This window comes from Podarcis melisellensis (assembly GCF_964234715.1).
Source record: "Podarcis melisellensis genome assembly, chromosome: 8".
In the NCBI taxonomy this organism is placed as follows: Eukaryota; Metazoa; Chordata; class Lepidosauria; order Squamata; family Lacertidae; genus Podarcis; species Podarcis melisellensis.
The window spans coordinates 24,436,699-24,459,420 of record NC_138540.1 but is presented as its reverse complement, the minus strand read 5'-3'; the positions used below and the strand labels follow the sequence as shown (position 1 = coordinate 24,459,420).

Below are 22,722 nucleotides of genomic sequence, written 5' to 3'. Positions count from 1 at the left end.
AATAATAAAAGCTTTTTTGCAGACTGATCTGCCTTTGGGATCTGCCAAATGCAAAACGAAAAAGAGCATGTGCTCTACCACTGAGGAGGAAACCCACAAAGCAAGACTATTTGGATCATGGTGCTGATAGTGCCAAGGTTGCAGGTTTGAGCTCCATATGGGACATCAGCTCATACATTGCAGGACTAGATGATCCTCAGGGTCCCTTCCAAGTCTATAATTCTATTATTCTTTAGTACTGTTTAGTCTGCCTGTCACGGCCAAGAGGTGGCCAGGGCCCTCAAATCTCATCCACTAACCCCTGCAAATGATTTTGTTGTTTTGCCAGACACACCTCTGCTTAGGCATCCTCAGACATTCATATATACAACATACCAAGACCTAGAACTGCAGATGGTGACAGCAGCCACGAAATTAAAAGACGCCTGCTTCTTGGGAGAAGGGCAATGACAGGCCTAGACAGTATCTTGAGAAGTAGAGACATCACCTTGCCAACAAAGGTTCGTATAGTTAAAGCTATGGTTTTCCCAGTAGTGATGTATGGAAGTGAGAGCTGGACCATAAAGAAGGCTGATCGCCGAAGAATTGATGCTTTTGAATTATGGTGCTGGAGGAGACTCTTGAGAGTCCCATGGACTGCAAGAAGATCAAACCTCTCCATACTGAAGGAAATCAACCCTGAGTGCTCACTGGAAGGACAGATTGTGAAGCTGAGGCTCCAGTACTTTGGCCACCTCATGAGAAGAGAAGACTCCCTGGAGAAGACCCTGATGTTGGGAAAGATGGAGGGCACAAGGAGAAGGGGGCGACAGAGGACGAGATGGTTGGATAGTGTTTTCGAGGTTACCAGCATGAGTTTGACCAAACTGCGGGGGGCAGTGGAGGACAGAGGTGCCTGGCGTGCTCTGGTCCATGGGGTCACGAAGAGTCGGACACGACTAAACGACTAAACAACAACAACAACAAGACCTAGAAACTTAATTTTTTTTTATTTACCAGAAAGCTGAATTCTGCACCTTTTTAGTGGGAGGAGGTAGATCAGCAGGCAGGTGCGTAGAAGGAAAACTTCCCTTCCCTCCCACCAGTCCATTAACATTCCTCTGCCAAAGTGGTCCAGGAGGAAAGCCTTTCCCCCAATAAAGTATCTCACAAGGCAGTGACTGTACAGACACCAGAGAAGCGTTAAATCTGGCCAAGGGATGGAGAATGAAGTGAATTTTCAAAGATGGGAGCAGGAAACCTGTGGATGGTTGGATGATGATAAATGCCCAACTGGCAGCAAAGGCAGTGGACAGGGATCATGGGAGTTGCAGTCCTGCAAAGGCTCCCATCCTATGTTGCTGGAAGTACCTCTCCTAGCAGGCGTTACAACGCTTATGTCGAGTCAGGCTGTGAGCTAGGCCATGGGGTGGGGAAGCTGCAGCCCTCCTGGTGGAAGTGGGCTCCAGCTCCCATCATCCCTGCCCACTGGTCATTCTGGCAGGGGTTGAGGAGGGTCCAAGAGCATCTGGCGAGTCACACGTCACCAAACCTGAAGAAGGCTGTGGCTCTATCATGTTGCAAGCTGAGACAGAGCCTGTGTCTGCTCGCTTCTTCTGCACAACAGGCGGTCCTTCATCCTGGCACTGCCTTCTGAGCTGGTAGCGAGAGCCCCACACATTGCTCTTCATTCATTCCGAGCTGGGCTTGCTTCTTCCTGAGCAGCCCTCTCAGCCTGCTGGGCTTGTGCTTTTCTCACTCTTTCGGCGTTTGTGATGGTCATCGGATGCAGGGGGAGGAATCCAGAAAGCCCTGGGCGGGGGAAAGAAAAAGCACTTTGTTGTTACTGTCTATACTCTTCACGGCAGGGGTGGGGGAACCTCTCTCAGCCTGATGGGTCACATTCGCTTCCGGTCAACCTTCCAGGGGGCATGTATAAATGGTGCGTGAAGCCAGATGCAAAAGCAGCTGGAGCAATTTGTGTAGTTATTACCTTTGCACAATAGGCTGCTTTCCCTATCCTCCATCACGGAAGCTAAGCAAAGAGGCATTATCAGAGTTCAAGCCAGACACCTGAGAGAGTGAAGCAGGAGCAGTGAGGGGATGTGGCTTAGGCAGAATTCTGAGGGCCAGATATAGAGGGCTGGAGGGCCACATTTGGTCCCTGGTTCTGAAGCTCTCCTTCCCTGCATTATCTCTCGAGGTCAACTGTCTAAAGCAAAGCACGGTGGGGAGAGTCAGGACACACAAAATCTGAAGTTCATCGCCTTCAGAAAATGTACTGACTATTTCGCAGTCATGTCAGGGGTGTGTGCTGCTGTTAAGACTACAACTCTCATCTGACCCAAACCAATAGTTAGGGACACTGGGAGTTGGGAGTCCAAAAAGATAAAGCTTCCCCAACCCTAGGCTTAAGCGCAAAGCTGTGAAAGAACTGATTGCCTGGTTGTCCGTGACATCAGGAAGCACACTGTGCTTTCCGTTCCACTTGTTCCCCCGGACAAATTTTCAGCTTAAAAATAAACGGGAGGATTAAGAAAAAAAATTCCTGTATTGAAGGTAGTTGAATTGGAGGAGCCCTGGGGCCCCTTATACCCTCTATGATTTTACGAATCATCATCATCAGGAACTGCCTAGGTTCAATGGATAACTGTACAATAAACAGAATTTTATTCAGCAAAAAAACCCCATAGGGATAGGTTATAATAATGCAGGAATTTGGCATGGTGGGGAAACCATTAATAGCATAAACCACATTTAATTTTTGTATAAATACTTTGTTCAACAAGCAAAATGTCAATCTAAGTAAGGGAACGCAGAAAGCGACAACAAAATAGGAGCAACGTTATTTTTTTTCAAAAGAAGGAAACCGGGTGGCATTACCCAGAAGTTTCTCGACGGGCTTGGTGAGGTGGGCGCCATTGGCAATCCAGTATTTCAGCCGCTCGAAATTCACACCAACGATCCTCTCGTTGTGGTCGTTGGGAAGCGGGTCGTAGCACCCAATCTGCTCCAAGTGCTTCCCGTCCCGGGCTCGCTTGTTCTGTGCGGCCACGATCCGAAAGTAAGGCCTGTTGGCGCAGCCACCCATAGCAAAGCGGATGACGGTATGCGCATTGTAGTACTTTTTCAGGAGGCAGTGCCCTGGAAGGGAGACCGTGCAAAGGCAACGTCAACAGAAACCCTGCATTTATTGAAGATTTCTCTCCAGTGGTTAAATAAGCTCAAGGAAATACTTCTTTACACAGAGCATAGTTAAACTGTAGAACTCACTCCCAATGGAGGCACTGATTACCACCAACTCCATAGTGCTTTTCTTCATCCGCAATATATATCACTCATAAATGCTGATTTTTGTTTTTACAACCCCACCTCCTGCCCAGAAGTACCAAATATCTGTTTAGCTACAATTAATTTTTAAGTCGTTTCAGTCTTTAAACAATGGTAAAAAAAAAGGTAAAGGTAAAGGACCCCTGACAGCCAAGTCCAGTCACAGACAACTCTGGGGTTGCGATGCTCAACTCACTTTACAGGCTGAGGGAGCCGGCATTTGTCGCAGACAGTTTTTCCAGGTCATGTGGCTAGCATGACTAAGCCGCTTCTAGCCCAATGGAACACCGAAACCAGAGCAGCGCACAGAAATGCCGTTTACCTTCCCACCGGAGTGGTACCTATTTATCTACTTGCACTTTTTGGCGTGCTTTCGAACTGCTAGGTTGGCAGGAGCTGGGACTGAGCAACGGGAGTTCACCCTGTCATGGGGATTTGAACTGCCAACCTTCTGATAGGCAGGCCCAAGAGGCTCAGTGGTTTAGACCGCAGCACTACCCGCGTTCCTTAAAGAATGGTACCATTCCACAAATCACCATGTGTTCTTGGGAGGTCTATAAATGGGTTCTATCGATGTTGCACGCGTAATAAAACTATGCCCTGTTGATTGAAGAGTTGTGGCTTGCTTCTCTGCTCAATTGTCTCGGACAAGGGCTGCCAGTTTGTCCATTAATATCAAGCCGCAGAGTTGTGAGATCCAGATCTCAAACATGTCTGCTTTTACAGTCTTCCAATGCCTTAAAAACCACACAGCAGTCCATTTGGACAACTTTAAAAGAGGATTCGGCAAATTCCTGGATGAGAAGGCTACTGGTCACAATGTCTATCTTGTTATTATTTACTGTTATTGCTATTTACTGAATTTATACCTGACCCTCCTTTCCCAAGGAGCCCAGGGTAGTAAACAGAGGCAGAGTTTAAAAAACAAATTTGGTACAGTTAACACATTCTAAAAGCCATTACAATTGACAACACCTAAAACTGATCAAAGTTAAAAGCATTCTTTCCCCCAGTGATCTAGAGGCTGCCCAGAATAGTATTCTTTAGCCACCAAATGCCTGGGTAAATGGGAAGGTTTTCAAACTCCTCCCAAAAGTTAATAAAGATGGAGGAAGTCACGCAACTCCACTGCTGGAGGTGGTAGGCCTCTAGGAATCACAAGTAAGGACAGCACTGTTGCGCTCGGGGCTTCCTGTGATCCTCCTATAAAGGGCACCTGGTTGGCTGCTGTGTGAACAGGATGCCAGAATTGATAGGTCTTTGGCCTGATCCAGCAGGGCTTTCTTACTGGTTCCAATGTTGCTCCATCACTACACAAGGACAAAGTATTATTAATCCCACTTACCCAGCTGAACCATGATGTCTGGTTCCTGTGGAGAAGGGGAAACAGAGGTAACGAATCAGATCCCAACACTTAGTCTCATTTTAAAACAAACAAAAAAGCGCCATCAGCTTAGTTATGAATGAGGAACCAGGCTGCCTAAATTTCTGCAATTCTAAAATGAATGAAAGAGGGGGATGTGGAATAGAAGCTAGGCCCAGGGAATGAGAACACAGAATCCTTGTGGTCCATTCCTAACCTGGAAACGTAGAAAGCCCCTTTTATACAGTCAGACCCACCAGTCCATTTACGACTGCCACCTTTCTTCTGGCAAAATATAGGACAGGATGGGGCAGAGCAGTTGGGGGGGGGATTATTTTTTTCCAGCTGGTGCTGAAGTGAATTCAAAGCAATCTATTATAATCTATTGGCGCCTCTGAAATTTGTCACACACCCACATTCACGAATTTGTAAATTTGTCTGTGCTTGGCTACCCACAGCTTAAATACATGACCTTTCACACACCCTTTCCAACACATGCATTTGGAGAGGATGCCTAACTTGGCCGAGTGTGTGTGAGAGAGACACACACACACACACAAAGCATTTTACACTGAAATACGTGGCAATCCTATATTATACAGGACAGGCGGCGACCCTGAATTTAACACAATTATCATCCATCCGCAGCGGCTCTGCAAGGTCTCACATAGCGGACACCCCCGACCTTGGGACCTTCCAGATGCAAAGCAGATGCTCAACCACTGAGCTACGCTCCTTCCCCTCAAAATAAAGTAAGGCACTAGTCCACATGGTTCCGAGAAAAGGGGCTGATTGAAGCAGCCGGCTTCTGCCCCGCGTGGCGAGCTGTACCTGCTGCCTGAGCCCTTAGCTGCCGTTCCCCAAACCCGCGCAAGGCAACTCGGCGCGCTCACACGAGCACAATTCCCCTCCAAGCGACAACCGCATAGACGCTACTTACAAGGACCTGGAGGTCGGAAACCACGTGAGGAGCCCGAGTCGGCCCCGCGCATGCGTGCCCGGATGGGATGGGCGGTGCGAGCGGCGGAACGAGCGTGGGAGAGGCGACCAATCAGAACACGGTGTATTTTAAAAAAAATGACGCCGAAGCGCATGCGCCAGAGGGCGACGGGAGCTGTAGTTCCGCTTCCGCGTTGCTAAGCAACCGCATTAGGCCGCGAAGGTGGGGAACCAGCCAGCGCGTTCCTTGGCCGGGCTCCGGCTCGCGCGGCCGGAGAGCCGGGGGAGGGCGCGGGCCGTGGCCCTTTGGCAGGTGAGGGGGAAGGCGGAGGAGGAGAACGGAGCGAAAGGCCGAGAGAAGCTTCAGTACAACGGCCCAGAGATAGAATAAGAGAACAGGCCCCGCCTCTGTCTTTTGGCCACGCCCCTTTGGCCACGCCTTTGTTGCGCTTGCCGGGTTCCGATGCGCATGCGTGCGCTGGTAGCCTACATGGAATCGTAGTTGGAAGGTATTCCCAGGGTCGTCTAGTCCAGTGTTTCCCAACCGGTGTTCCGCGGCACACGAGTGTGCCGTGAGACGTTGCCTCGTGTGCCGCGAGATGCCTGGAGGGAGGCGGGCGAGTCGGGCGGCGAGAGGCGGGGCGGCGGCGGCGAGGAGAGGCCGCGCCTCCTGCTGCTGCCTGGCGCTCCTCCTCGCAGCCGGCAGCGCTGCCTGGGCGCCTCCGCGCGACTCTGCCTCGCTGGGTTTGGTCTCCCAGCAGAGACGGGTCACACGCGCCCCTCCCTCCCTCCCTCAGCCTGCGCGGAGGGAGAGCCAGAGAGAGGCATCGCTCCTGCGCGGCGGGAGAGGGAGCAGCCGGAGCGATGCCCCAAATGAACGCATGGGACCGGAGGGGAAATCCTCTCCGAGGCGGATTGAGCGCAGCTGAGAGAAGCCTTTCGAGGAGCTGCCGTGTCCCCTGGAAACCCCCTTCCCAGCTCTGCCTCAGCCGCCGCCGCCTCAGTTGCCGCTGTCCCTCAGTCCCTCGCTCTGCTGCCTCCTCCCACCCCCAAAGCTTGGAGGTTCCCCAGCAAGGGGGAGGGAAAAAACTTTCACTTTTGTGCGTCCCTCCCGGCGTGACGCTGCGCGCTGACGTCACGGGGCGGGGCTTTAATGGTGGTGTGCCGCGAGATTTTTTTTCAGTAAACAGGTGTGCCGTTGCCCAAAAACGTTTGGGAAACACTACTCTAGTCCAACCCACTGCAAGCTTTAAAGCACCCAAACATATTAAATTGGCTTCCTTTTAATGGATTAATTGATGAATTTAAATAACTATGCACGTCATCAAACCTTGATATAGGTGCTTAAAAAAAAAAGTATAGAGATAGTTTGGTATATACGCTGAACTTAAAATTTAACCACCCACACTTAAAATTGTGTGCTGTCACGTGTTAGGACAGGCTGTCTGTAATCTTGTCTCTCCCCCCCTTTCTTTTCCTGTTGTTAGAACATACCAGCACATCGAAAACAGCTGGAAAAGGAATTAAATGTGGGTCTCTCCTTGTTCACTCATCCCCACCATTTTATAATTTGTCTTTCCAGACGGATCGACAAAAACGTTTGATTGGTTCATCTAGCCACTAAACCTTGCGGCCCTGAAATAGATCGGTTTATGCCACGTTCCTAACTGCATTTACTCAAAGGTAAGTTTTAATAGTGAAGGTGATGTTATTTGTGGAGAATAAGGTTACCTGTGGCTACTAGACAGCTGTGCTCTGCTGTCGAAGGCAGTAGAACTCTTGAATACCTTTTGCTGGGAGAGAGTATATCTTCACTCAGGTCCTGCTGACAGGCTTCCCAGGGAGGGGTTTCTGGTTGGCCACTCCAAAGACAGGACTTTGGACTTTTATTTTTATGAATTCAATTTTTATATCGCCAGCTATCAAAAGATCCCAGGGCTATGTCCGACATTAAAAACACATTACAGAACATGCATGATAAAAATATAAAAAGCATACTTACAGACAGCCTAATAAGGCAATAGTCATCCTCACAGTCCTCTCCCACACACTTTCCACAGGCTATAGCTTATTTAATGGCTAAAGGCCTGGGTAAAGAAGAATGTTTTTGCCTGGTGCCTAAAGACATGTAATGATGGCTCTGGGGAGAGCGTTCCACAATTGGGGAGCCACCACAGAAAAGGCCCGGCTCTTGTTGTCACCCTCCGAACTTCTCTGGGGTGGGGGATGTAGAGAAGGGCCTCAGATGACAAGCGCATAGTCCGGGTTGGATCAACCTTTGGCCTGATCCAGCAGCCAGGCTCTTCTCAGTTGGAAGTATGTCCCACTCATGTTCAGTAGGCATGGGGGCGGGGGGGGGATGTCTATTCACAGACACAGTGTGCATAGGCTCACAGTCTTTGTTCAGTCCTATATACCCCATCTGACAATAAGAAGGTCTCTTTTTCTCATAACGGGCTTTTAAACATTGCAGGGCTCTTTACCCCTTTGTTGCAACGAGAGCAACTGAGCCGCTGCCCTCATGGAGAAACGCGACACCTTGATGAGGAAGAGCTTCACTGTGCTGCAGGAAATGAGCAACCGGAAGCAGCGGCAGCAGTCGCAGCAGAACAATCCAGTGTGGACTCCTCCATCGAGCGGCAAAACCATCTCCAGCAAAGCAGGCCAAGCAGTGAGGGAGTACTATGAGAAGCAGGTGAGTACTATGAGAAGCAGGTAGGCAATGCCTTGATACAAGCAGAATCCTAGCACGAATTTGAAAGGGCCCTGGATGTCATTTAGTCCAGCCCTGCCTGCTCAGTGCATGATGCCGTTAACGGCAGAGGTTGCTCACGTGGTGCCTCCTTTCTCATCTCCTTTGCACCCTCAATTCCTCTCCTTCCCCAGGCTAAGGAACAGCTGGCGAGCCCTACAAGGTCTCCCTACACGCCCGAGGTGGAGGAACTGCGGAAATCCTTCCTCATGCGCCCTGGGTGCCCCAGGTACAGCCACAGAGCTACTTCAACATCTCACCTTGGTAAGGCTCAAGAGGAAGAGGCAGTCTCTGTGGGAGGCCAGGGTGGTGTAGTGGGCTGGAGGACAGCTTTCCCCAACCTATGGTTCTCCATCCAGGCACTGCTGGGCTGCAACTCCCATCAGCCCCCAGCCAGCATGGCCAATGGTAAGTAGTGGTGGGAGCTGGGAGTACAACAACTTACGGAAGGCAGCAGGTTCCCCATCCCTGAGCTAGGAGGAGCAATGGGCTGAAGTGTTTTTCTGTAGCGCAGAGATGGGGAACCTCAGCCCAGCACCAAAGATGGCCCTTCATGCCTCTTTTTGGGTCCTTGGGGCTCTCTCCAGGCTACATCCTGTTCACAGCCCACACCCCTGCTGTGTACCTGCATGTGTGCTTTTGCCTGGCTGAGATGCATCATTGTACTCTGCTAACATCTCCTTTCCTTTCCCTAGCTAGCAGGACCAGGTCAAGGATGATGGGAATTGTAGTCCAAAACAGTTGGAGGCCCAAGTTTGGGAAACTCTGTCCTAGTCCTGCACTCCACCCTCGTCAACACACAGGAAGGATAGAGATAGGTGTGGGGGTGCCTATAGAGACTAGTCTACTGCAAAAGTAAAGTTTAAATTTATTGCTCCACCCAGTTTTGCCTCTGGCCCCACCCACCACTAGCATGTGGCCCCCCAGAAGGTTGCTGAAAAGGAAATGTGGCCCTTGGGATGAAAAAGGTTCCCCACCCTGCTCTGGGGGCTGCACTCAAGCAGGTGAGATGTGTGCAGTAGCTAGGAGCAAGCAGTCATCTAAGTACTTTAATGAGCACCTTTCCATCCATCATTATCAATCAAGAAGGCATCCTAACTGAACTCAAGAAAATCTTACTTGAACTGTCAGGATGTTGACGTACATTCCAGATAACCGACTCCTGAGCTTGCTAAGTGCTGTTGTAACCCTAACCTGCCCCTCTTCCATAATCTTCTCGCATCCAAAATGTCTCTTTGGGTAGGCATGAGAACCAGTGGTCCTCCAGGATGTTGCTGGACTTCAGTTCCCACCAGCCTCAACCATCATGGCCGGTGGTCAGGGAAGAGGGGAGTTGTGATCATCCAGCAACCTGCTGAGAGCTGAAGGTTTTGTTTTGCGATTTGCTGCATGCTGTCTAAACTGAAAAAGTGGTGCCTCCATTGTTGGCGATTTCCATGCATTGTGTGTGTGAAAGACCCATGTAACCATCTCCTTCCTCCTCCTCCTCCTCCTCCTCCTCCTCCTTCTCCTTGCAGGGAATGAGATAACCAAAGGCCACCTGCCTTGCAACATCAGCACCATAAGTCTGTCCTCCCAGCTCTCCTTGGAAGAATGGAACTTGATACTTCAGAGACCAGATATCTTTGAGTCAAAGAGCTGCCTCAGATGTGAGTCCCTTTGTCTGACTCGCTGGTTCCCACACAGATTCCCACCCCCCTCCTGCTGCAAACCGGAGTTTACATCTTAGGACTATGCAGAAAGGGGTGTGGGGCAGGCAGCTTTTGCTATGTTTAAACTGCAGTGCTTTCGTTTCAGCTGCTATAACTCGCCTCTTTTCAGGCAACTGAGCTGGACGATTTCTAGCCTTCCGATGCGGTACATCCCAGGACAGCCTTCTTTTTATAATGGCAATGTATTAAATGTATCGTTAAAGGGCTCCATTATTGCCCATGACACCCTGGGTGCTTCCAGAAGATTGCTAGACCCGTGTGGGTTTCAGTCGCATCCCAGCAGATTCAGGACTAGCGTCGGAGATGATCCATAGCACTACCTTGACGGTGCCTTTCTCTCCTCCACTCCGTTGCCATTGCGCACACAGATTGTCCGGCCTCATCTACTCAGAGCATGTCTGGGTTGCCTAAGTGGAAAAGTTTCACCGAGGGCTTCACAGGCGGCGTCTACCCAAAAAGCCAAAGCCGCAAAGGAAGCAGAATCCCATGGTACGTCAGTCTGCTGCAGGAAAAGGTAAGGATGTAACTATCAAAGCAGCTTGGCAGAGGAAAGGGAGCAGGGAACTGGGCCGTGCAAGGCTTACTGGAAAGCACTGGCACTGGCCAGGCCCATCCTGGTACCCTGGATGCCGAGCATGGGGGGGACTCATGCCTGTTCTTCAGTATAACCACACTGTTGTGATGTTTAAGGCAACTTTATTTGGTCACAGCAGCGGCCTCTAGGGAGAACGCAAAAGTGGAAACTGCAAGCCTATGAATTACGCAGGCTTATATAGAGCCATGCCCTCACCTTAGTTTTACAGGTGCATGGAAACTAAGTCCCGTTCTCAGGCGGAAAGCATGCCTGCTATATTGGAACCTGTTCTCCATCAGACAAACATTAATGCAGCCAGAGTAATAGAGCTATCCTTCTGCAGTTACAGGTTTTTATATCATGTGTAGGCTATTTATCAAAGCATATACAGTTCTACAATTTCCAGTACGTGCCCTTCCAGGGAGACACCCGAAAGTGGGCCTTTCTGAGTAGGGTTCAACACCAGAGAAGCGCTCTGAAAGATAGAGGGGTCCTGAACTACACGGGCCTTTATAGATCCAAGTCAGCATGATGAATTGGGACTTGGGAACATACAGCTGATGGAAAGATCTCTGGCTTCTGGAGATCATCTGCCTGTCAGAATAAAAAATATTGGGCTACATCAGCAGTCTTCCTTGTATCTGAGCATGGCTGTCTTCCCTCCCTACCCCATACAATAGTCAAGGGCACCTGTTTTCAGCTCGAGGCCACATTCCCTTGTGGGGAGCCTTCTGTGGGGCCCGCATGCCAGCAGGGGGCATGGCCAGAAGCGAAAAGTAGGTGGGTCAGCAGGGGCAGCTCTTTCCCTTTGCACAGCAGCCTACATTCCAGCAGGGCTTCTATACAGAAGCATCCATTTCTCCATACTCTGCCAAGGCAAGTAAGAGGCAGGAACCGAGCTCTGGGACACCTTCCAGCCAGGCAGAAACTCTCAAGGAGGGCATAGAGTAGGGCCAGTAAGGGGGAATGGCCGAGGAGTGCTGCAAGGGCCAGGAAGAGCGGCCTGGGCGGCTGCATTTGGCCTGTGGCCTGAGGTTCCCCACCCTTGCCATGTAAGTGGACAAAGTGTTTATTGTAGAACCAGCCTTGCCTGCTGGGGCACCCATGTCATGCAACTGTAGGAAGTGTCTTTGAGGTCTCAACCTGGCTGTTCTCATCTCTCTCTCCCCCCCCCCCCCAGGAAACAACTTTGCAAAAGATGGAAGCGGAACTCGTCCGCCTTGCCAACTGCGAAGCGGAGAGCGTCCGGAAGGACGACGTGATCTCAGTCCTCCGGGAGGAGCTGGAAGTGATGCAGATGCAGCTGGACCAGGCCCAGCAGGGGGGTGAGCTCGCCCCAGTGGAGAGACCCGCCCAGAAGGTTGGCCCAGTCCTTCTTATTTGTTTATTCATTTATTGCCTTTCTGTCCTGCTTTTCCTCCAAGGAGCTGAGATTGGCGTATACGTGGTTCTCCCCTGCTCCACATTTTACTCTCACAATAATAATAATAATAAATTTTATTTATATCCCGCCCTCCCCAGCCGAAGCCGGGTTCAGGGCGGCTAACAACAATAAAATAATACAACATTCTAAAATCGTTTCATTAAAATTAATTCAACTCAAATTGATGGCAACCATTAGGTTAAAGTTCTGTGAAGATTGCCAAGGGAGGGAGTCAGGCTGTGCCCTGACCAAAGGCTGTGCCCTGACCAAACAACCCTGTGTGGTAGGTTAAGCTGAGAGGCTGAGGCTAGCCCAAGGTTAACCAGCAGGCTTCACACCCAATTGGGGATCCGAACCCGGGTCTCCTGGGTCCTAGTTCGACACGTCAACCACTGTTTTTTAAATTTTCATTTCAACAATTTGCACCATACGGTAAGATTAAATGTGAGTTAAAATTATGAAATCAGTATTCACTTGGACAACCTGCTGAGATCATATTTGGCCGGCCTGAACTCAACTGGAAGGGAGTGCCACAAAAATTGGATCCAAGGCACTGAACACAGAGAGGCTTCTAGTGGATACAAGCCATAGGGGACCACTGGCAGCTACCTCATTGCAGGGTGCGGGACTGGATAATCCCCATGGTCCCTTCCAACTCTATAATTCTCTGATTCCTGCATTGCAGAGGGTTTGACTAGATGACTCACGAGGTCTCTTGCAACTCTGCAGTTTTATGAAAAGAAGGATCCTGAACCACACAACACCACATTGGCTGTCTGTGTGTAATTCTGTAAGCCTCTATATGTGCCAGGGGCTCTTACTTTGCAATCTAACTAAAGGGAGAGCAGGGAAAGTGAATGCATCCTCTGTGCTAATGGCAAATGCTTGGGGATATGTTTGCTGGATTCGCCCTCGGTGGTGGCTGGTACCTATAGCGATTGGTAGGGCGGAAGGCCTGGAGGCCAACAGTAGGTGGCGCCAAAGCCAGTGGCAGGCACAGCCAGAGCCAATGGCAGGCAGAGTCCTTATTCTTCCTATGCTTTGCATCCTCTGTGCCCAGCAGTGGCGTAGCGTGGGTTGTCAGCAAGGCAAGTAATTTGCACCCCCTAACCCGTGGATTTGCGCCCCCTAACCCTAACCCCCAGATGTTGCGCCCAGTGCGGCCGGCCCCCCCCCGCACCCCCCACGCTACGCCACTGGTGCCCAGTATTTCCTACAACAGTTCTGAGATAACCTTCTAAGTTCTAGCAGCATTTCCCCAAGTTACTGGAGGGCTGCGCCCTCAGTTTCCAGCTTCAGCGCCTTCTGAATCTTTTATCCCTCTCCTTAAAAGGAACCGGAAGAAAAACTTACGATGCAAGTGAGTGACCCAAACCTGCGCAGGCGAGGTGTCTCTCTGCCGGTCCTTATTCAGCAGAAGAGCATCCCGGAAGAATTTCGGCAGGAATTGGAGCGGTTGAAATTGGAGCTGGCCCAGACAGACAGACAGGTGGACTCCAAGATGGCGCTCCTTAGCAAGACGCTGCTGAAGGATCAGAATGAACTGGAGCAGCTGGAGAAAGAGGTGAGCCTGAAGGCTAGTTGGGGAGAATTTTTTCTACATTCAAAGCAAATTTGTTTCCCAAGCTCTGGTGTCCTTAGAGCCGAAACAGCACTGTCCACACAAAAGAGGGATGTTTTTGCAGGCATGGGGAACACACAAAGATTTGCAGAAGTACAGAATGTCTGTGGGGCTGGGCAGAACCCTGCCCCCTCCCCAAGCTAGAGATGGGCACCCTTTGACCTGTGGTTCAATTGTGGCCCCCAGGATTGCCTACCTGGCCCTTGGGAGTCCCTTTCCCTTGCTATCCTGCCTTTCCTCCAGGCCACAGCAAGACCTCAGTCTCCAGTGTTCAAACTGACCTGGCTGGCACCCTCCTTATCAGGGTCAGAGTCAGCAGTGGTGAAGTTAGGTCGTTTTAGACTCTGGTCTTAAGGACCCTACTCCTTTAGAAGGTTCAATCCCCAGTGTCTCCAGGTCACCCTGTTGAGGTGCTGCCAGTCCGTGTAGACAATGCTGAACAAAGTGGAGCAAGCTTCTGGCTTGGTTTAAGAAAGCTTTTATGTGCCTAAGTCATCCTTATCACTTCGCTTACTTCCAAATGTGGTCCGCCCTGCTGCTGCGTTTAACGGGGGCCCACCTGCTCACTCTGTGGGGTCCCAGGACCTGTACCCTAAAGTTCTGCCTCGTTGGTGAGTAAAAGGTCTAATCCAGGCAGGGAAAATGGAGGAAGAAGGGGAAACGTTTGAGTAGAGGAACCTAGCAGAGGCCAGTTTCCCCATTTTCCAGTTGTAAATTTGGTTCTGCACATTTCTACAGCAATTTGCACTTTTGAAGGGAAAAAAACCCCCAACAACCCCTAAATTCTCATGAGAATTCACCAGTATTTTAGGGTGGATTTCTCTTAACATACCCTTTTCTGGGGGGGGGGGGCGAATGCAGTTTCCCCTACTATAATGAATTTTTGAATGCTGTTTTCAGTAAGGTATGCATTTCTGTGCAAATCTTCTCCTTAGGGTATGCGTATTTTTCATACCTTTCTTGCTTGGGGAGCCGCAGCACAAAATTTGGAGAAGTGCAGATTTCAAAGGCTAATTACGTTCCAGCTCACGTGTTGCTTTGAGAAGTACAAATTGGATAGTTTCCTGTTAAAACGCGAACGAAATTGGCTTTCTCCCACGCCCTTACTTTGGCATCCCAGTCTTTCTTTGCACTCTCTCTGCGCAGTACTCTGAAATACAGGAAAAGGTACGCTCGGAGGGCGAGGAGGAGATGCGTGTGGAAAGTAGGTCTTACGAAGAAGTGCATATGGAAGAATCGGAAGAGGAGCTCCTTTTTATCAAGCTTCTCGAGTTCCAGAGGATGAACGAAGAGCTGTACGACGAGCTGGAGAAAGTGAAATGCGATTATGACATGGCCACAGGTACCTTTGGAAAGCTGAGATGGTTATATATGGAAACGGGTTGGCTAATATTTTTCTTGGGGAACCAAGAGTCACCCCTTCTGGAGGCAACCTCACATTGTAGGCGCTGATTTAAATGGAACTAAGGTGAGGCCACTGAGAAACAAGAGGGAGTTGTGAGCATGCTCAGTGGAACCCTGAAGGTTAGTTGAAATGCAAAACAATCATTTTGGAATCCTAAGCGGGTGACCTGCTCAAGAGCCCAATGAGAGTTGAGTGTGCCCAGCAACCATGGATTGCTGAGTGTCGGTTGGAAAAAGAAAAGAAAACCAGGGAATGGAATGGAGTTTCCTGGGGTTGGGCATGGTAGCCCGTTGGAAAAAGAAAAGAAAACCAGGGCACAGGGAACGGAATGGAGTTTTCTGGGATTGGGATTGGTTGTCCATTGGACGAGAGCATGCCTGCAAGAAGGCAAAAACAAAACAGCAACATTGGTTTGCAGGTCCCTCTCTTGTTAATTCAGAGGGTTCATGCTAGTGGAGCTTTTCTCTTGATTCCCTAGGCGCGATATCTTCCTTGCAAAGGCAGCTATCCTTTGAGGCATCCCAGCTCAGGAAAGCTCATGCAGAGCGAGAATCATTGCAGAAGGAGCTGAGGGAACGGGGAGCTCAGCTGGAAGCCATGTCTAATAAAGTATGTTGATTGGGGGGTTACACAGTTCTGCTGGGTTTGGATTGCGGGGAAGGCTGAGAATTCTTTTAATTTTTTAAGGCGTGCTCTGAAACAGCTGAATGCATGAGATGGTGAGGAGGGGGCCGTTTCTCAGTGGTTGAGCACCTGCTTTCTGTAAGGAAGGTCTCCACTTCAGGACACTTTTAAAGATGTAGGGAATTCAAATTAATTTGATGTGAATTGTTACAAATTAAGAATCGAATGGAAAACAACTACAGAGTGGGAATGATTAGGTTTTTAATATACACAGATGGAGGGAAATGAAGGTTTTGTTTCAGAAATAATAATTAATGGCTTAATGTGGATTGATAAACGGATGAACAATCCTCACTGATAACAATGGAAATGTTAACTAAAGCACAAGCAGGAATTGACAAAAATGGACAAGGACAAAAGGGGGAAATTGTGAATTAGAGATAATTATGAAATATAAGCAGCAGCAAAGGTTAATTATTGGCACATCTGGGAAGCCATTTTTTTAAATGTTGTACAGTGGTACCTTGGGTTAAGAACTTAATTCGTTCTGGAGATCCGTTCTTAACCTGAAACTATTCTTAACCTGAGATGCCACTTTAGCTAATGGGGCCTCCTGATGCTGCCATGCCACAGCTGCGCGATATCTGTTCTCATCCTGAGATAAAGTTCTTAAACCAAGGTACTATTTCTGGGTTGGTGGAGTCTGTAACCTGAAGCGACTGTAACCTGAAGCGTCTGTAACCCAAGGTACCACTGTATTAAAGTTGTTTAATTCATTATGGATTAACAACTTTTAATTGGAGGGGGGAAAAGGTATCCAGTTCAATCCCCGCTATCTCCAGATAAGGATTTGGAACAGCCTCCTCTCTGAAACCTTGGACAGCCACTGGCATTCATGCAGCCATTACTGAGCTAGTTGGACCAGTAGTCTGACTCAGCATAAGATGGCTTCTTAGGTCCCTGAGAGGGCTGGGAGAATGGATTGCCCCCTCCAGATGTTTCTAGCAGGTTTGCTGCTAAGATCCTAATTGCCTTATGGTGAGATGGCAGGTCTGTGGCTGGCTGGAGGTCCACGTGGCACTTGGAGGAAGTTGCCGTGACTTAGTGGTAGAGCATCCGCTTTGCAAGCAGAATTGTCCTGGGTTCAATCCCCAACATCTCCAGGCAGTGCTGGAAAGGTCCTCAGCCCAAGATCCTGCAGAGCTGCTGGCGGTTAGAAGTAGACATAAGGATGTACCAAGGGCCCTGCTCTTGGATCAGGCCGGTGGCCCATTTTGTCCAGCATCCTGTTCTCACAGTGGCCAAAAGCACAAGAGTACTCGTTCCCTCTTGTGGTTTCCAGCAACTGGTGTTCCAGTAGCATTACTGTCTCCCAACTACGGAGCCGGCGCACAGCCATTGTGGCTAGAATCCATTGACAGCCTTCTCCATGAATCTAACCCTAAACGATTGGTTGGCAGCCATCAGTACCTCCTGTGGGAGCAAATTCTGCAGTTTAAGTAATCAAGGCAATACTGAGTTAGGTGCAGCTGTGCTCTGGCTCAGTCTAAGGAAGCTTCCTGTATTATTATGGGGTGTGCCTTCCAGCTGGGATTTCCGCCGGGCCACAAACATACTAAATGGGGTTGTACCTTTATCATGCTTGCCTTTTTATTTTAGTTTAGCAACTTGAGAGAGGAGAGGAAGCACGAAGAAATGATGGGCTCCATCGAGAGAGAGAATTACAATCTCAGGCAGGTGAGTTGCTGCTCCCTGCCAGTAGCGAGGGCGAATATCTCTGTTTTGGTTTCTCTCATTTTTTTTCCGGTCTTAAACTTCGATGCTCCACATTTCCACATCAGTTTGCATTTTTTGTGTGTGTTGGGGGGGGGGAAGTCCTCAGGAAATTCCTCAGCATTTCCGTTTGAATTTCTCCTAATATGCCCATTATTGCATGCATTTCCCCATTATTTCCCCATGTCCATTATTTGATGCATTTTAAAATTATATTTCCCCATATATATGCATTTGCAGGTGCGCTGCACCCCAGCCTATGCATTTCCCCCCACACCTTACCTGTCGGGGGAACTGCACTGGAAAATTTGGGGAAGTGTGAATTTCAGTGGATGGACTGTGCTTCAGTTCATTTCTTGTTGCAGAAAGTGCAAATCAGGTGGCTTTGCCACTAAATGCAAACTGAATCCACAAAGCAGGTTCCTAAGTTCTAATTGTGGGTCTCCAATGTGGTGCCCATGGGCACCAGTGTGCTTGCCACTACCTCCTTAGGCACCTGCGAAAGAAACCGAGCTTTTCGTGTGCCATTCCTGTTTCTACAGCCTCAGCCTCTCTTACATTCAAGCCATTATTCTGTTTTGTCTTCTGCTTTATTTATTACAGTGGTGCCCCGCAAGACGAATGCCTCGCAAGACGGAAAACCCGCAAGATGAAAGGGTTTTCCGTTTGCGAGTTGCTTCGCAAGACGAATTTCCCTATGGGCTTGCTTCGCAAGAAGAAAACCCATAGGGAAATCTCCGGGGACCTCTTTTAAATGCTGGTGGTGGGGAGCAAAGCCTTTTCCCCCCCTCCGGCCTTCAGAAGAGGTCCAGGAAGGCCGGCGGGGGCCAAAAGACTTTGCTCCCCACCGCCAGCATTTTAAAAGCGGTCCGGGATAGCAGGGAAGCGCTTCCCGCTATCCCGGATGGCTTTTGAAGGCAGACGGGGGGGAGCAAAGACCTTCGCTCCCCGCCGGCCTTCAGAAGAGGTCCTGGACTTTAAAATCCTCCGCTGTCCCAGGGCGATTTTAAAATGCTGGCGGGCGGCAGCGCTGCCGCCCGCCAGCATTTTAAGATCGCTCCGGACAGCGGAGAAGTCCCCGGATAGCGGAGAAGCCTTCACTGCCGCCCGCCAGCATTTTAAAAAACCCCGGGACAGCGGAGGACTGTCCCGGGGTTTTTTAAAATGCTGGGGGTGGGAAGAAAAGCCCTTGTCCCCCCCCCAGCCTTCAGAAGAGGTCGGGGGACAGACTGTCCCCGGATCTGGTCTGAAGGCGGTTTCCATAGGAACGCATTGATTGATTTTCAATGCATTCCTATGGGAAACCGTGCTTCGCAAGACGAAAAACTCGCAAGACGAAAAAACTTGCGGAACGAATTAATTTCGTCTTGCGAGGCACCACTGTACTACATTTCTATCCCACTTGTCCTCCAAGCAGCCCAAGGTGCTGAATACGTGTCTCCCTCTCTCCACTTTTATCCTCACAACAGCCCTTTGAGGTAGGTTAGACTGAGAGATAATGATGGGCCCAAGCTGTCCCCTGACAGCAGCCATCTTCTGATATGCCGTGCCCCCACAGCAGCCATTTTGCACTCTCCCCTCACATTTCAACTATTGCTGCGCACAGTCTTTGGCTGGAGAAAAATTCAGCGCAGTGTGAATTTTCTAAGGATAGCTGCGTTTCGGTTTGTTTATTTGTCCGGGAACTGCAAATTAGGTAGTTTCCCGTTAGAAAGCAAACAAAATCGAAACCTCCATCCTTACTCTTAGTTAACAGTTCTATCTTTATCCTCTCCTGCCACGCAGGACCTCGCTGATCTGGAATCCAAACTAACTGACAAGAGCCAGATGATCGACGACTTGCAGAGCAACGTCAACCGGCTCCAGGCCGAGCTGTTACTGAATCAGCACCATGTTGGGAACCAGCTGAGCCGGCAGAACGATCTGCAGAGGCAGCTGGAGATCTTGCAGCGGGCAGAGCAGCAAACCAGAGTCACTCTGGAGAGCATCAGTGCCAGGGTAATCTTCTCCACAGATCGCAGGGCTTCTTCAACCACTACTACCACCACTGTTACTGCTATTAGGTCCTTGTTATTACCGTTATTGACATTTGCATTTCTTATCGACCCTTCACCACAGCAGTGCAAAAATACACTACTAAACTCAGTTAAAACAAAGGCAGGGCCATTGGTCCATCTGGTTGAGTATTCTCTACACCAGGGCTTCCCGAATTTGGGTCTCCAGCTGTTTTTGAACTACAGTCCCCATCATCTCTGATCACTGGTCCTGCTAGCTAGGGATGATGGGAGCTGTAGTGCAAAAACAGCTGGAGACCCAAGTTTGGGAAACCCTGGTCTACGTCGACTGGCAGAGGCTCTCCAGGAGTTTTGTGCCCAGTGCAACCTGCCAGGGATTGAACCCAAGACCTTCCGTGTTTAATGCATACTTACATGCATATGTGCATGTAATGTTATGAACATACGTTTATGTCTACACTCAGGCCCAAAGTATTTTCACTAGTATCTCAGGAACAGAACTGAATTCTGTCGGTCTGAAAAACGGCAGCTCCCAGAGTCTGGTGGTTGGTGCCCATTGGGACTGGCAGGGAGGCACTTCGTGGCACCAGAGCCAGTGACAGCTGCAGCCACTGCCAATGACAAGCAGAGCCAGATCTAGTTTTGACGGCATCCTCCTTCCTGCTGAGTTCCACAAGGACAACACTAGGGCTAAGGAGAAGGAATTGGACAGCCAGGGCCATCCATAGGGCTGGATGTAAGCAAGAAGGCAGGCAGGTGGGGGGGGGGTGAGCTGCTTATTGTGGGGCTGTACCCCGTTTGCCCCGCTTCCCAGAGTTCCTTGCGGTAAGCCATGCTATTTTAAATGGATAAAAATCTCAATATAAGTTTCTAGAGCTCTTTGAGAAATGGAAACAAATTTGAAAATGGCATGAAACATTGCTCTCGCAAATCAGTAACTGAGAATCCTGGCCGCTTCCGGAATGTCCCTGTTTCAGGGGTGCGATTCAGTCACGTGCTGGGAAATCCAGATTGTGCAACTCAGGTGGATTTGGTGTTCTTGTGCAATAAACCCACTTCCGAGAAAACCAGACCTTTTGCTGTAAGGAAAGTGATAGGGATATTCCCCTGGAAAATGAGAGGGATAAGGACTGCTTGGTGCGATGTTGTTCAACCTTCTCCCAAATAAATCAGAATAAGCAGTGGTCCTACTCGGAATCTTTGTGCACATGTATCAGGACGAATGCAAACAGGTTGTCTGGGAGTGACCTCTGCCTCACTGCATTAGCTTTGATTCTAAGGAATGACATTCTCTAATTTTTGAACTAAGGCACTGTCCACTTCATCCCCCCGACCTTCTTTTCACTGAAAGTTTGAAAGGTTTCGGAGCAGAATCATCCAGGCAACTTACAGCACCCCTGGCACCAAGTCTCCCCAGGCCGAAATCACAGACGACGAAGTTTTAGAGTCCTTGCAGGTAAAGGCAACCATGTGGAAGTCAGATTGTCACTGTGGCTGCAGTGCAGAAGCGGGATGGGGGAATGGAATAGCTGCCTCCATTTCTAACAGAAAGCTCCTCTGTGGATCTATCTTCCAGAAAATCATAACAGACCGTCTAGACTTTTACCAGTTGCTGAAACAGAAAGGGGTGAAAGTCCCAGCTCTGGGCGCCTCCGAACCACCCCCTCCAATCACTACCTCTAAGAAAAAGAGTTCCAGCAGATAGAGATTTGAAAGCTAAAGTCTCTCCTCTTCACATTCTTTCCTAACTGGGGCTTGGTCCATTCTTGGTCATCTTTTATAATTCCTTTTCCTGACTCCAATTAAATGATTGCACTTAATGTTTAGTTTTTCTCTCTGACCCACTTGCCGCTTCCTCTTATTCTGCAAGAAACCTGCTCCTACCAGTGGTGTAAGATGCTAATAATTTGCATTACCACCGAAGCAGTCATGTCATATCGTTGCAATTTAGCTTGAAGACTCAACAGTAGCAACTACTTCCAAAAACACGTTATTTATTTTAATTTTATTGCTAGGGGCCTCGTACCTGGTGTTGCGCAGGAATTCTAAAAGACACACACACAAATCAGTGCAGTTTTTAAATCAGTGGTTGAAATCAGTGCAGGGTTCAGTTCTCCATTGTGATTCCAAATGGCTGTATCCAGACATGGAAGAAAACTTTCTCCTTGATGTCAGGAACCATTGTGCCAAATTTGTGACAGTATCTTAAGAGGTGGCAAAATGAACAGACAAGCAACTTTCCAAAATATATAGCAGTCTGCATTTATGGCCTTGTGGCAAGAAATTCTGTAAGTTTTAACTGTGCATCAATCTGACACAAGTGTAAAAATTGCTCAGGAGTAACCCTTCAGATGAGATATATTTATAGGGTTGTATCCAGTTAAATCCTAATCAGAGCAGACCCACTGAAACAAATGGATCTGTTAGTCACATACATTAATTTCAGTGAGTCTGCTATTGAGTAGGACTAACGTTAGGTCCCACCCTTGATATTGATGGAATAAATATCGATGGGAGGCCAGGTCATTCATTATCTGTGTTCAGTAAGGCACAAATAAATGCACATTTGCTCTGTTCCGTGACAAGAAAAACAATTCAGTCTGCCTTCCTGATTCTTAATTGGTGCCCAGCACCCAAACATCAACAAAAACCACTGCCATGCCCCTTGAGAACCCTCATGCAAAGTTTGGTGACAGTATCTAAGGAGGCGGTATGAACTCATGCCAAAAAATGGGTGAAGTCACACCCAAAATGTTTCAGTACGCTATGGTAATTCAAAATGACACCTGGAGTTCAAACATCAATGCATGCCTCATCTTAGAAAGCTTCGTCCCAAGGTTGGCAGTGGTATCTCGAGAGGTGGCCAAACCTATCCCAGAAAATGGGAAAAGTCACGCCAAAGTGATGTTTTGGTCTGCCACCTTGATTCAAAATGGCGCACGGCATCCAAGCATTAATGTAGATGGCTGTCCCCACCTCTGAACAAGCTACATTTCCTTTGTTGCTTTGAAAATAAATTATATTAAATAATAAAATTATTAATAAATTTTAATAAATGTCTTTTTAAAAAAACTGCATTTCCCTGGATTCTTTGGGAGAGAAACTGTGATTGTTTTAAATGATATAATACTGCTTTAAACGTTTAGCACAGCTGGGACCTAGGAAATGAGTGATGTTTTAATTTCTCCTGGGATTTGGGGGCAGATGCGAAT

At 48.9% G+C, this 22,722-nt stretch overlaps 2 protein-coding genes across 6 annotated transcripts in view; one reads left to right on the top strand and one right to left on the bottom strand.

Annotated features, from left to right (window-relative positions):
• Positions 1-970: 970 nt before the first annotated feature.
• Positions 971-22,722, bottom strand: part of MRPS16 (mitochondrial ribosomal protein S16) — a 249,029-nt gene continuing 227,277 nt past the window's right edge. For 2 of the 4 annotated variants that reach the window (XM_081923935.1, XM_081923936.1), the window contains exons 2-4: positions 4,655-4,679; positions 2,863-3,123; positions 971-1,791 (exon numbers count right to left, since the gene is read on the bottom strand). In XM_081923935.1, coding sequence (XP_081780061.1) covers positions 1,667-1,791; positions 2,863-3,123; positions 4,655-4,667 — 399 coding nt within the window. In that variant the 5' untranslated portion in view covers positions 4,668-4,679 and the 3' untranslated portion in view covers positions 971-1,666. Of the gene's footprint in view, positions 1,792-2,862; positions 3,124-4,654; positions 4,680-5,503; positions 5,741-22,722 lie in introns of those variants that run through there. The other 2 variants (XM_081923934.1, XM_081923933.1) reach the window with 2 other exon arrangements.
• On the top strand, positions 5,812-21,330 carry CCDC27 (coiled-coil domain containing 27). 2 transcript variants are annotated; one of them, XM_081923615.1, is made up of 14 exons: positions 5,812-5,924; positions 7,194-7,294; positions 8,085-8,306; positions 8,498-8,627; positions 9,881-10,012; positions 10,444-10,589; positions 11,830-12,009; positions 13,406-13,636; positions 14,840-15,035; positions 15,577-15,707; positions 17,382-17,459; positions 19,281-19,493; positions 20,862-20,966; positions 21,087-21,330. In XM_081923615.1, exons 3-14 carry the CDS (start codon positions 8,133-8,135, stop codon positions 21,213-21,215), a joined length of 1,845 nt encoding a protein of 614 aa, XP_081779741.1. In that variant the 5' UTR covers positions 5,812-5,924; positions 7,194-7,294; positions 8,085-8,132; the 3' UTR covers positions 21,216-21,330. The 2 variants fall into 2 exon arrangements, with proteins under 2 accessions (XP_081779741.1, XP_081779740.1); XM_081923614.1 differs by having other exon boundaries at positions 20,862-21,330.